At 35.8% G+C, this 15,482-nt stretch overlaps 1 protein-coding gene across 1 annotated transcript; it reads right to left on the bottom strand.

Annotated features, from left to right (window-relative positions):
• Window positions 1-3,807: 3,807 nt before the first annotated feature.
• LOC146534210 (uncharacterized) lies at window positions 3,808-7,668 on the bottom strand. Its single transcript, XM_085193865.1, has 3 exons — window positions 5,394-7,668; window positions 5,010-5,273; window positions 3,808-4,745 (listed from the first exon to the last, which is right to left on the bottom strand). The coding sequence occupies exons 1-3, from the start codon at window positions 7,666-7,668 to the stop codon at window positions 3,808-3,810; spliced, it is 3,477 nt and encodes a 1,158-aa protein (XP_085049991.1).
• Between the last annotated feature and the right edge of the window lie 7,814 nt (window positions 7,669-15,482).

The following is a 15,482-nucleotide window of genomic DNA, read 5'->3' as shown; positions in this document are numbered from 1 at the left end:
ATTATTTATATTAAGTACTCTATTTGATTTTGTCTAATTAACTTTGTTTTATTTTAATAACTGATTGCTGGCAGGCATGTGATGTAATTTAATTGATTACTATAGATTTTAGGTTTTTCTTTTTTTTTTTTTATTGGTGTTTTTTATTATTATAATATTTTATTATATATATATATTTTAATTTTGTTATTATAATATTATATTATTTATTTTATTATTTAGTTATTTATATTGTTAATTTACGTATAATCATATTTATATATAAATAAAGTATGCATTATAATATGAGTTCTAGTAGCGACAGCACAAATAATGACACATTTCACCAGTGTGCTTCAACGGCATCCGATGACAGTTTCCATAGCATTCCTGACCCGGAGCCTCTTAATTCCTTGTTAAATTCCAAACTTAGTTCCTTTTCCAAAAACTTTAATGTCGTGCACATCAATGCGCAAAGTATTCCCGCCCATTATCCAGATTTACTCGACTCTTTTGACGTTACAAACATTCACGCATTACTTGTATCTGAGACGTTTTTGAAACCTTGCTTGCCTTCAACGGCTTATGCTTTACCAGGTTTCCATCTTATAAGGAATGATAGGACAGAAAAGGGTGGAGGGGGTGTAGCTATCTACCTTCGTAGTCACATTCCCTTTACTATTTTAGATAAATCCCCTTCAGCCTACTCGAATTCCTTAGAGCATATAATTATTGAAGTTCTGTTTGGCTCGCTAAAGCTTTTACTTGGTGTCTTTTATAGTCCTACGCTACACATCAACTATTTTGATGTATTTGAGACTCTCCTAGAAAAATATATTCCTGGAGTTGATCATACTATTATAATGGGTGATTTTAATACATGTTTGATTAAAAAAGACACACGCGCAAATCGACTCAAAACTATAATTGACAGTTCCAACCTTGAAATACTACCCTCCAATGCAACCCATCTATTCCCTTGCTGTGCGCCTTCCTCACTAGACCTTATGATAGTCTCTTCAACAGAGAATGTTGCTACATTTGGCCAAATATCAGCTGATGCCTTTTCGTATCACGACTTAATTTATCTATCCTATAAAATCCGCCCACCTAAGCTTAAACCTACAGTGGTGATGCGAAGATGCTTTAATAGCATAGACAACGAAAAATTCATGCATGATTTAAATTGTATCGACTGGGATTGTATATTTGGCGCTAAGTCTGTCAACGACCAAATAAACATCTTTAATTCCCTTTTGATCGAACTATTTGATATTCATGCACCTCTTAGGCCTATTAAATTAAAACATCTCCCTGCTCCGTGGTTGACTAAGGATATTAAGCTACTTATGGCCAAACGCAATACTGCAAAGTCCAAATACAAGAAAAATCCTACTAATGAAAACTTGCATAAGTACAAAATACTACGGAACAGATGCAATAGGACTTGCAGAGATGCTCGGCGTAGCTACATTCACGCATCAATTGACAGCAACAACTCTAAAAAAACTTGGAAATTTCTGGACGCGATGGGTATAGGCGGAAGGCGTACAAAACATTCATCTGTCATAAGCAACTGCATGGATTTAGAAAGCCTAAATAGGTTTTTCTCAACTGTCAATCGGATGAATAGTAATACCAAAATGAAAACCCTCCAATCACTATCACTACTTCCTTATCCTTTAACTATCCCCTTTCTATTTACATCTGTCACTCCAGCAGAAGTACGAAGGCATGTGATGGCTATCAAATCTGATGCGACAGGTAGCGACAACATAAGCCGACGCATGATTTTGTTAACCCTTAATTCAGTTCTTCCTATCCTATGTCACATTTTCAACTGCTCCTTATCCTCTTGCGAATTTCCTGATGCTTGGCGTCATGCATTAGTGATCCCTATTCCAAAAATATTCAACCCCACTTCCTTTTCAAACTATCGTCCAATTTCCATACTTCCTTTCCTTTCCAAAGTACTTGAACGCATTGTGCACGACCAGCTATACCTGTTCCTATATAAAAACAATATCCTGTCCTCTTTCCAGTCCGGCTTCCGTCCTGGCCATAGTACAGTTACAACACTCAACAAAGTATGTGATGACATTAGATATGGCATTGATAACCAACAGGTTACTGTACTTGCGTTATTGGATTTTTCTAATGCGTTCAATACAGTTGACTTCGACATCCTTTTAGCAATTCTAAGGTCCATTAACATTTCTTCAAAAGCTACTGAATGGTTTTCCTCATATCTTCACGGCCGCACTCAAAGCATTAAGCATGACGGGAAGCATACTTCTCAATGTCATTTAGGCGCTGGCGTACCGCAAGGAGGTGTGCTGTCTCCCTTACTGTTCTCCATTTTTATTAACAATCTCACTCCACATATATCAACATCTTATCATCTCTACGCCGACGATTTACAAATTTATAAGACGGTACCTGCTAATGACACACCCAGAGCGATAGATGAAATTAATTCCAATTTACAATTAATTAGTTCTTGGAGTAAATCGTTCGGACTATCTATTAACCCAAGTAAATCTAATGTATGTATGTTTGGGCATCCTAAGCAGTTATTTAAAATAAAACCAAATCTCCCTCAAATCCTTTTTGACAATGTCTGCTTAGAGGTTAGTGATAGTGTCAAGAACTTAGGAGTCAGAATGGACAGCACATTTTCTTGGTCGCCTCAAATTGCCGAGCTCAGCCGTAAGATCTTCTGTGCTATAAGAAGTTTGAGAAGATGGAAGAACCTACTACCATTAAAGACTAAAATCTCATTGGCTCAAACTCTTCTTCTCCCTATACTTGATTATGCCGACTCGTGTTACTTAGATTTATCTCAACAACTACTAAATAAGCTTGAACGGATGCAGAATCTTATAATCCGATTTATCTTTGGATTGCGAAAGTTTGATCACGTAACACAATACCGTACTCAGCTTAAATGGCTCACTGTAAAAGACCGACGACAATTACACTCTCTCACTCTCCTTTTCACAATCCTTTACCACCCTGTCACTCCTTCGTACCTCAAAGAACGGTTTAAGTTCTTGGGGTCGAACGCCCTCCACTCCCAACACCTTCGTTCCCGCAACAACAACCTCCTAGAAATCCCCTCATGTGACACTAAATGCTATGGAGACTCTTTTACTGTCCAAACAGTAAAACTCTGGAATGCTCTGCCAGGTGAAGTTAGACGATCTCCGTCAGTAAATATTTTTAAGCGTAGGCTTAAAAATTACTACTTAGAACAATATTTAAAATAAAGTATCATAATATGTACGTATGTATACATTTCCGTATTATTTTAATATGTATGCATGTATGTGTCTATGTATGTATGTATGTGTATGTATGTATGTGTATGTATGTATGTGTGTGTATGTATGTATGTGTATGTATGTATGTATGTATGTAGTTTGTGTGTATATGTTTTTATATTTGTATGTATGTGTATTAAATAAATATATATATATATTATTTATTTAATTATATATTTTTTTTACTTTGTTAAATAATACTTTTTGCGCTACGACTTACTACTATAATTTCTTGCATAAGTCCTGCACTTTTAATGGTTGCCTGTAAGAGATCACTTGCAGTGATAAGGCCGCCATTGCACATGTTAATTTAAGTACCTATGTATCCTTCTTTTTCTTTTTCTTTTCTTTCTTTTTTTTTCTGTGTAAATTTTATATGTATATATTTTCTTTTCATGTGCAATAAAGTATTATTATTATGTTTTTTATTTTAATTTCTCAGCTTTTAACTGGCAAAGAACCATAAAAACGGGCATGCGCCAAGTAATTATGGAGTGCAGTGTGTTCAATTTTGTGTGTTAATATTATTTTCCTCTATCTGCAAGAACTTCCTCACCATCCTACACGTATTTAAAATAGCAGCTTTTTGTAGGGTGTGTATTATACTTTCTTCTAAGTCTATTATCTTTAAATAATGGTGAATGGCTTTTGGTACGACGCCAGTGGTGGATATAACAATTGGGACGACGTAGACTTTGTTTTGTTTCCAAATACGAGTGACTTCTTCTTTAAGATCTGCATATTTATTAATTTTTTCAACTATTGTTTTTTGAATGTTGTGAGTATTAGGAACTGCGACGTCTATCAGGTAAACAGTTTTATTAATTTTATCTTGTAGTGTTATATCTGGTCTATTGAAGTGTATGGTTTTGTCAGTGAGTATTGCGCGATCATAATATATTTTATGGGAGGTATTCTCCAGAACAGATTGGGGGGTATATTTATAATAAGGGATATTTGTGTCTTGTATAAGTTTGTGTTTGTGTGCTAAGATTTGATGTATTATATTTACTAGTTGATTATGTCGATGAGTGTAGTCCGTTTGAGTGAGGCTTGCGCAGGCTCCTGTTATGTGTTGTATGGTTTCTGGTTGTGTATGGCACCTGCGGCATTTATCACTTGTAACTGTGGGGTCTTTGATAATATATTTTCTAAAGTTTTTGGTATTAATTATTTGATCCTGAATTGCAATAATAAAACCCTCTGTTTCCGGGAATAAACTGCCTGTCTGTAACCACTTGTTTGAAGCTTCAAGATCTATATGGGGTTGTTGTAGGTCATTAGGGTGTCTACCGTGCATTACTTTCTTCATCCATTCTTCTATTTTCTTTTTTTGTGGATCTGTGTTTGCTAAATTTTCTGTACTTTGGCAATCATTAAGATTTAAAGGCGTATATTTAAAATCATTTTGGACTATTGATTTATGTATGTCACTTGACTGAGCTTTTGTATAAAAAAAATTTGATAAATTATGTAATTGTTTCTGCCATAAATGTTTTATATCTATTAGACCTCTTCCTCCATGTTTTCGTTTTATAGTTAATCTTTCAATTGCGGATTTAGGATGTAGATTGTTGTGTTTAGTGAGTGTAGTGCGTGTTAAGCGTTCTATTTGTTCGATATTACTATTTGACCATTTTACGATTCCAAATGTGTAGGTTAAAATTGGTATTGCGTATGTATTTAAGGCTTTTATTAGATGTTTACTTGATAGTTGACTTTTACAAATGGCGTTAATTCTCCTTTTATATTCATTCGTTATTGTTTCTTTGATAGCTGTGTGGTTTAATCCTTTCAGTTGCTGAAGTCCTAGGTATTTATAAAATTCGTTGGGTTCCATTGCAGTAATTTTATCTATTTCATTAATCACGTAATCGCCGGGCCGGATTTTACCTTTAACTATATGAACAATTCTACATTTGTCTAGTCCAAAGTGCATATGTATATCTTCACTAAATTCTGTTGTAGTATCTATAAGTGTATTCATCTCTTTATTGTTTTTAGAATATAATTTAATGTCATCCATATATATTAAATGTGATATTATTGTTTCATTATTGTCATGTTTAAGTCCATATCCAGCTCGGTTACATTTTAATAGGTAAGAAAGTGGGTTTAAGGCTAGGCAGAACCACAATGGGCTCAGGGAATCACCTTGATAAATTCCTTTTTTAATAGCTATTTCTCTAGTGTTTATATTGTAGTTAGAACTATGTAAATGTAGTGTAGTTTTCCATTGGGTCATAATGTTTGTTAAGAAATTAATTATTTTAGGGTTTATTTTGTAAATATTTAGTATATGTAGCAACCAAGAGTGTGGAATACTATCAAATGCTTTCTGATAATCGATGTACGTACAGTGCAAATTTTTATTTTTTGATAAGGCATGTTTCATTATGGTGGAGTCTATGATAAGTTGTTCCCTACATCCCATGTGGCCCCGCCTACAGCCTTTTTGTTCTTCTGCTATAATGTTGTTGTTCTCTATATGTTTATTAATTTTCTGTGTAATAAGTGAAGTGACAATTTTATATAAAGTAGGTAAACACGTAATTGGCCGATATTGAGACGGTTGTGTAGAGAAATTGTTTTTGGGTAGCATATAAGTTATTCCGGTAGCTAAAAATTCGGGTATGTTTTGTTGTCCAGAGATGATTTCTGATATATTCTTAGCTAATGAACTATGAAGGAAAGTAAGTTTTTTAAACCAAAAGTTATGAATTTTATCTATTCCTGGTGATTTCCAATTATGTAACTTATCTGTAATTTCTTTAATATCTTCTTTTACTATTTTATTGTAATCCATAACTTCTAGGTCATGCCATCTTTGTTCTTCTTTTGTTATCCAATCTGCTTGATTATTATGATATGTTTGCTCTTCCCAAATACCTGACCAATATTTTTCTAGTTCTTCTTTAGTTGGTGTTTCTACTTTATCTTGAATCAAATTTTGTGGTTTAAGTAAATTTCTATAGAATTGTTTTTCATTTCTGACAAATGTATTATTTTGAGCTTTTCGCTCTTGCGCTTTATTATACGTCTTTAATCTATGTGACTTAAGTGCTAATTTCTGCTTTAAAGTATCTAAAACTTCTTCCGGTCTTTTATTATTCTTTTCATGTTTTGTATGTACCTTTGTAGTTTTTAGTAAAAATTCTACTCTTTCTATTATTTTTTTAGATCTATTATTATTGATGAATTGTGTTAATTTTCCTATATCTGCTCTCAGTTTTTGTATATCCTTTTCTAATCTATGTTGCCAGGCTGGTTTATATTTGTTGCTTTTACTATTAATTCTTGAGTGTCCTGTAATTTTGTAGTTCAATTCTTCTGTTATAGTTAGCGCAGTGCAGTATATTAATGTATGTAGGTCTATAAGTTTTGTATCTGGAGAAATGTATTCTATAAGAATATTTTCATTAAATAAATTCGAAAGTTGATAAAGTTTGCGACAGTATCTGAGCTTTGGTAGTTTTGGTCTCATCTTTGGATCCATGCCTGCGTATAAGGTCAAATTAGTACGGAATTTGTCTATTATGATGCGTATGTATTCTTCATTAGGTGGTTGCACATTTACAAAGCCTTCAATGTCGTTCTCTAATAGCTGTGTTATCGTTTCAGTTTGTGTAAAACTATGAGAGGTTTGTGTTTGTTGGCTATTTGCGTTATATTGAAATGTGGTTGGCGAGGAAGTTCTTGTTTGTATATATGTGTGATTTGATATTTCTGTAATATTTACATTATTCGTTTCTTCTTCCTGTAGTTGTATCCTTACTTCTTCTTTTAATCGATTCAGTATTTCTTGAGATAGTAATTTATTTCTTTCTATTGTTCTTCTTTGATCTGAAATTCTTTGTTCTGATACTTTAATTTGGGGGTAATTTAGTAAGAATTGTTCGTGTAATTTTTTTCTGTATATAGTCATATCTGTTTCTAATTTAGTGATGTGGTAGTAAGTGCGCATGATAAATAGGTTTACATCTTTGCTCCATTGCATACGCACTCTAGGTTTACCAGCTTTGGTGGACGCGGGTAAAAAGGCATTTGCCTCCTGCGCAACATCCAAAAGCGGTGTAGGTGGACCTCTACTACAGACCGAAGATGTTGGTGATGAATGTACCGAAGGGTTATACGATGCGGTACTCGGACTGTACGGTTCACTTGGGCTATTGACTCTACTTGTGTATGTGTGTAAGTGTTCGGCTGTCGATTCTTCGGGTTGTAAATCCCCGGTGGGAGCCCGCCTGTTCAGCTCCTCACCACTGACGGTCCGTATGCTGAAACACCCAGCGTCAGCTCCAGGTGCGCCCCGACGATTGCCCTCGGGAAGCTGCCCTCTCAGTTTCTTTCTTAATCTGGTCTTCATATTTAATGGGTTACCATCGCCACGTTGGCCACGCCAGCAATTTATTCATCGTGTGTCCGCCCCCTACGTGATCAGGTGGTCGATCAGGACGTGTGGTTGGATTTTAGGGGGTTATTATTATTATTATTATTATTATTATTATGATGATGTCAACAGATGTCGGGTTTCCAAAAATGTATAATACTAAATATACGCGATTAATTCGGTTAAATAATTTCTTTTAAAAAGTATTTAAGTGATGTTCAATCGCATTTGTTTATATTCCGTTTAAAAGCTCACATTCAATAAAGCTCGTTATTACATTAAACTATTAGTAGTTGCATACATTTAGATAAAACTATTATTTAAATGAAACAAGATGATGAGCTCAAAGTATTTCAATTTATATTTATGATAAAAAGAAATCAAATAACATGTGTACTGTGTTTATACTTATCAAATGTAATAAAGGCCAATCTTTTGGTATTCCTTAGAAATAGATCTCGCGAGGCGGAGAGCAGCGCCGCGCCCCTCACGTACAGGCAGACTTGTGCTAGGTGTGTAGCTTAAAGTTATTTACATTACTAGTAAAATATATAATTACAATTAATAAACTAAAAAATGACCTCACGATTTATCTATTAGATTGTAACGTAGAGCTAAATGTTTGAAGCGCAGCTAGCTGTAGGTATTTACTTGAAAGTGCAGAATGCTAATATTCTTATAAAAAAATGCACAAAAATATATTAAATTTATAAAATAAATACAGCAAACAATACCGCATTATGATTCAAAATATACTTATAGTATAAGACGATCTCCACGTTGCCATGGCAACGTCTCTCCCGCGTCATTTCGTCCACCTGCAAGCACTGTACCACCTGATATCACCTATACCCCATTAGGAGCTCCGCTCGGGTGGAAGTGTTCAAAGCGCAAAGCTTATAAAGAGGATTTAATATCACCCCCTAGTGTGCGAGATAAGGAAGCTCCCCCGTCGCTCCCCGCCGCACCACCTGCATATACGGGAACCTGCCACTGCCCATGTCCGTACGCTTACATTAATTATTGAATGAATTACTTCTGTTTTTACATATAAGTAACCTGCGTACTATTATCTATATGTATAAAATGGAAAGGTCACTCACTCATCACGAAATCTCAGAAACTACATGTGCCAGGAATCTCAAATTTTGCATAGGACGTAGGTGCTCGCTAAGACGGGAGTTTGCAATATTCGACTTCTAAGGGGTTGTTTTTGGGGTCGAAAGTTTGTATGAAACTTCGTTACTACAAATGCTAGGAGTCTCAAATTTTGCATAGACGTCACTAGGACGTAGAAAGACAGACAGAAATTAATAATAGCATAGTTCACGCGGGTGTAACCGCGAGCGGGCCGCTAGTTAAATATAAGTCGCCTTTTGTATGATGCTTAGAGTGCTTATGTGCGAAAATAGCTGTTTGTACCAAGGGAAAAATAATTGAAAATGTAAATAAAATAGATGCTTAGATGGCTTAGACTTTGTTAAGAGAAAGAAACATGAAAGAATAGTTAAATGTACAAAATGATAAAAGAGATGCGGTTGAAACTCGGTTAACCCTTCAGTGCTAATGCAACTGGAGAGGGTTCTCTGTTAGACCGACGACAGTGCAGGAAGCTAATTAGAGAGGTATTTAATAATATTACCTATATTTAAATATTAGAAGGTAAAAAAGTGGGACATTCATTATTTTATTTTTATTTTTTCACTCTAGTGCAGCCAGAGCACGGTATCGGAATCCCGTCACTCAAGTACCCACTCGAGAACTAAATAAATGGTGCTAAGATATTATACTGCGTGAAGCTCAAAATATATATACACATGGATGAGAGAAAACGAACCTCATCTATCTAGTATGCCGTATCTCTAAACGAAAATGGCCGTGCAAAGTGGAGTAGGTGGAGTAGGAAGGCAGACCCTGGCAACAGCCGGGGCTAATGCCAGGAGGAAGTCGTCCAATCTTAAATTTATAAAAACTTTAATAATACTTTTTCCTTACAGTGTCTAAGTCTTCCTAAAACGAGCGCTTTCATGATAATAATTATATTTTACTGAACTTCTTAAAGTTTTTCCGTGGCATTGTTATCACTAAGGTTACTTCAAAAACACTGCCCTTCCCAATGAGTGAGGAGGGACCGGGTCTGGTCGCGACAGCTCCGAGGTATTCTTTTGATCGTGGCTTTAGAATATACTGGAAATAGAAATTATAAAAAAAATAATATAGAATTGGTCATTTGGTTGGTTAAACAAATGACGACTTACACTATATATTTTTTCGTGTTTCTGTCGTCATATTGGTGCCTAATGCTGCCAAACTTTAACTTAAACAACCATAGTAAACTTCCAACATTTTTTTCTGTTCTGGGTAGGCAGGGGGAAATTGGGAACCTATTGTTTAGTTACATTCCGGTCTTCATTATGATAGGTACTTCCGTTCTCCACTTTCCGCGGATTTCTAGAGGCATTGCATGTTGAGCGGCGGAACTCAACTCGCTTTTAGTCAGTTACTAGAGAGAGAAAATGAAAATGTTAAATATTTTGTTCCTCCGAGTGGGACTCGATCACACACTGCGCCCTGGCAGCCTCGATACCATCCATCAGCCTTTTAAGGTCCACTGCTGGACATAGGCCTCCCCCAATGCTCTCCACTCCGTCCGATCCTGCGCCCTTTGAATCCAGCGGGTTCCCGATACAATATCTCCAATTAACCAAAGTCGATATTAACATCCAGGACGGAGCTTTGATAAGCTGGTTGGTACCACTGCGCCACCACACGCTCCACCTACACCTAAGATACCCCGTTCCCCGCGCTTTGCCTCGACACAAGAGCAAACAAATAAAAATATAAATTAAAATAAATATTTAATTTCCTTGAGTGGGGATTGAACTTACAACGCTGGTCAATTTATAAATTAAAATAAATTATTGTATTTTTATTTACCAGTCAAGTTTAATAACATTACATGAGGCTGGCTGGCTGGCTGGCTGGCTGTATTATCTCTAAATACAATCTGTTTGTGCCCTAAAGCCAAACATGAAAGTGCCAAGAATAGGTCCGATCTGGGCACCTTTATATACCTACTCGCATAAAAGTAACACGGGGCGGGGGTGCGTTGTTTGTGACAGGTTATGTTTCGATTAGAATTCCGTAGAATTAGGTAAATTGTATCGTTTGTATTACCGTTGAACGAACTTCGTAACGTTATTCGAGTATGGGTAATAAAGTAACACTTATCATACGTATTAGAAATATGCATCTATACAGTGTTGTGAGGTAGAGACAGAGACGGCCTTTAATAAGTTACAAAATATATTAACTTCTCGACACGCAATGCCTCAAAAAAAAGGCGAAAAATGGGGAACGAAGTGTCTTAACACTGCATTCAATCTGCCTTCCCTACTATATGGGGGTACAGCGTGAAGAGGAATTAATTTAATCTTTTTAAATATTTGCTTTGTACAAAAATGTAGTTTAACCATTTTTCCTCTGAATTTTCATCAGGTCTGTATGGGCCGGCTGTACTCTAGAAGGAAGCGTAAGAGCCTTCATAAAGCAAATGGCTCCGAGCGCTCATAAAACAGTAAGCGCAAGGTAACTGCGTACGCGTGCTCTATTATATAGTAAATCTTAGATTTTTAGTATCCAATACACTTATATAATAAAATTAATTGATATTCCACGATGGTTCTAGGTTAGAATTTTTTAATTTGATGGTTCTAGATTTGAAAAAAATTAACATTTTTTTTCTATATTTCGAAAATATACTAAAGAAAGTCGATAAAATAGAAAGACGACAAAAAACCTTTACTTCCGCTAAGTTAGAATCAAACACCCAACCGCCGCGACCGACAGATGCCACTCGACGACGCCGCGAGCTTCAGTTACAACTCTAGGTAATTGTGCTCCTCTCTCCGCTTTATTCTTTATTATACAATGACAAAAGAAATTATATCAAAAAAGTTTTAAAAATTTTCCCAATATTATTATCAATACCATTCCAGCAGAAGACAATGGCAAGTAAAATTATTTGGCTTCGAGTCGAAAGATTCGCGTAAAAAGTCGAAAATGATTCAAAACAATGAATATCGTACGTAAATCGCGAGGAAAGGAAGGCAAAGCTGCGTTAAATGAATGAAATATGACTTGTGGAAATACTATTTCTTCCACCAAACGTTTGGCTTCGAAAACATTTTTTATCAATATTAATCGTATTCAATGATAACATTTTATTATTAATCATTACGATTTTGCTAAATGTATTCTCGGTTCGCGATTTTCTAAGCAAAGCAGAGTAGTTAAAACTAGTGCTAAAACACTCAGTTCCCCATATATCACTGAATTTATAAGACATTGCGCGGTGAGTAGTGGAACTCAATACCACACTTTTCCACAAGAACGATGAAATGAAAATTTAATTCATCGCTCCAAGTAGGAACCGTACTCAAAATCAAGAAGCCTCAAAGCTGTATCGATATATTTTATGTATTATATCAAATATTATTATATATTTCAAGAACACAGTATGAAATTGGAGGACGGTCAGATAAAAAATATGAAGACCCCCAGCGGACATGATGTCAGTCGACGAGGCGAAACAGGCATGTAAAGACCGTAGCTCTTAACGCTCCGTTCGCTTTTCGGGATAAGGCGAGAAGCTAAAAATAAACAAATTAAGTATGAGCTATGAGTTGTAAGAAGTCACACTATAGGAGTAGGCTCGGCCGTCTCCTTCCTTTGTAATCTCAAAACCAATTTCAATTTTTCCAATAGCCATAATTCTAAGAAACGAGTTCGTGCGAGAACATTCTCTACAGTGTTTATGGTTTGAGCTGTTCGGGATCAACGCGAGGCCGCCGTGGCGCAGTGGCACATGGTCAGACTGTAAGCGCATCCTCCGGTTGCGGGTTCGATGACACCCGTGGTAATTAATTATTTTCATTTCCTCGCTCTGGGAAGGAGACGAAATGCAGCGCAGAGTTCCGCGACTTACCACGCTGAGTGTCGGCGTGAAGCTGAAAAACTAACTTATAATTATTCTTTTACAATATACAATATATTTATTCGGTACTAACGTCGTTTTGGTTGGCCATGACGCGTCAACCCATTTATTTACACTCAGATAGCAGATGCTACTGCTGGTACTGCTGCTGCTCTCAATGGATGACAAGTGCAGTGAGAGTCGCCCGGGTCGATGTCGACTTGGGATCTGTCGCCTCACTGGACGTAAACAAATGTGCAATGGCGGTCTTATCACTAAAAGCAATTTCTTACAGACGACCAAAAGAAAAACGAAACAATTTAATATATAAAAGAATGCAGAAACGTGCAAAAGTACTGACAAATATATATCTATATATATAAAATCGAAGGGTCACTCACTCATCACGAAATCTCAGAAACTACAAGTGCTTGAATCTGAAATTTTGCATAGGAGTTACTTATAAGACGTAGGTGCTAAGACGAGAATTTGCAATATTCGACTTCTAAGGGGTTGTGTTTGGGGTCGAAAGTTTGTATGAAACTTCGTTACTACAAATGCTTGGAGTCTCAAATTTTGCATAGACGTCACTAGGACGTAACTATGGAGACAGAAATGACAGTAATAATAACATAGTTCATGCGGGTGTAACCGCGAGCGGGCCGCTTGTTTCTTATAAATATAAGAAATTAAAAAGTGAAATCACAAAAACTAAAACAAACCAATAAAAAACAGTCACAATTATGTGAACAAATAATTGCTTGAGGGTTTTTTTTATCAAATATATATTTTTTAAATGTTTCTAACTAATGTCTGATAGTTGTAAGTGTTCATTGACAAGAAATTATTAAATCTATATTTCATTTACTTTTTTGCAGTCTCACGCATATATCAGGGGGGGCAGAAGGAACTTAGTGTTAAGACACTCCTCTCCCCATTTTCTGCCGATTTTTTGAGGCATTGGGTGTTGAGTGGTAAAACTCAACGCCGCCTTTGTCTTGGTAACGGAGCGAAGAAATAAAAATATTAATAAATAATAATTCATCCTATGATGACATCAAAGAGTAAGCAGCGAGGAGTGAGGAGCCGTCGAATAAACAACACGAGAGACGACGGAGTGGCCGCTTCGGAAGAAATCAAAACAATTAAGAAATTTCATTATGTTTTAATGAGATGTTTACACCAAACTTCCGGACCTGGCCGCTGTAAATACACGCTGAAATTATTAATTAGTGTTTAAAATGTTTTTAGAAAACGTATTGAAATTCAATCTAGTGGGATTTGAACTTGTGCCACGTGGAAACCGTCTAGGCACTCTGCCACACCACTGAGCGTATATACTCCTCACTCTACACAGAAGTTCTCATTTATACTGTTAGCTCCTACTGTGTGGGGGAGGTTATTATCAGGTACGCTACGGTAATTGCTGAGAATAATATAATAAAAAATAGAAAAAGTATAATTTTGTTTTTAAATTTTTGTATATTATAAAAAATATTTCATCATCCTTTAGTATGGCATACTTTAAAAATGTTTTAATTCTTATATAAACAAAATGTTATATTTAAAAATGTTGTCAACATTTGTGTATCCCGGGTATCCAACCGGATGAGTTCCGCCAACAACATCAATTCATTTACCAGAGCGAGGAGTGGGGATCGCCCTCCGAAGCACTACTCTTGCGTTGCGTTTCTGAGTGAGTGAATAATGAAGAACAGAGTGACTTATCTTATTATGAAAATAATAAAGTGAACATAATAATAAGCGTTCGAGGTGGCCATTATCTAAAAGAAAAGCTTCCTAACTCTCACGTAATCCCTAGAGAAGGGAATTGCTCACGAAAATAATTAAACCAAAGGTGTGATCCTGAACCAACAAATTATGGTGAAAACAAAATGAAATATCTCATTTATACTTAATTCGTTTAATTGTCTAATGTACGTACGATATAAAATATAATATAAACTTCTGCTTTACTGTAGAAAGTAAAAGGTTTGTTTAATGCTTATTTGTTCTTCACGTTGTGTCATGCAGCAGGGTACGGGGACGAGGGAACCTAACCTAGTTAAAGCAGCCCGTTCCTCACTGTTCCTCCAGTTTTCCTCATAGATTTGACAATGAGTGCCGGAACTTAACACCGCAAAAATAAATCATTGCCCCGAATTAAACAAAAGACCGTCGTATTTACACTCAGAGCCGCCTCAATGATCTAATGTGCGATATCAGTATATCATTAGCTTTACCATATTAATGTTTAAAAGTGAAAAGTTTGTTGTGAGAGTGTTTGCTGTCTCCGCCGGTGCCAAGAAACCTAAGATTGATGGCAGAGTGCTTTACTTGAACAAAAACAAATATCTATACTTTATTTCTTCATCATTCACAATTTTGACGAGACTTTTAGTTTCCGTTCATTTAAACTCTTATTATTTCCTTCAGAAAAAGTTTATTTTGTTTAATATTTTCTTCCGCTTCCGAGTTATAATAATATATTATTTAAGCACGACATACTTGGTTACATCTTTAGGTAGGTAGTCTCTTGTTTATGATTTCTCTCGTTGAGGTATTCGTTGTTTAAGTATATATAGATAAGTTGTTTCTTTAAACTGAATTGAATGTCCATATGGGAACTACGAAAATACAACCAAAATACATACAAAGTATTTATATGGTTTAGTAAATAGCATTCAGCTATAGTCCGACCCAACTAATATTGCGCAGAATGCACGCTCCGCACCGATTCCATAGGAATCCCCGGGAATCGGTGCGGCGTGAGCAGGGGTGTATTTGTGCAAATCAAAATTGATTTTTAATATTG

Source organism: Heliconius melpomene, chromosome 12 (genome assembly GCF_056956725.1).
Source record: "Heliconius melpomene rosina isolate 202511_hmr_F chromosome 12, ASM5695672v1, whole genome shotgun sequence".
NCBI lineage: Eukaryota > Metazoa > Arthropoda > Insecta > Lepidoptera > Nymphalidae > Heliconius > Heliconius melpomene.
Note: the sequence above shows the minus strand (reverse complement) of the source record. Positions and strands in the feature narration are given on the sequence as shown.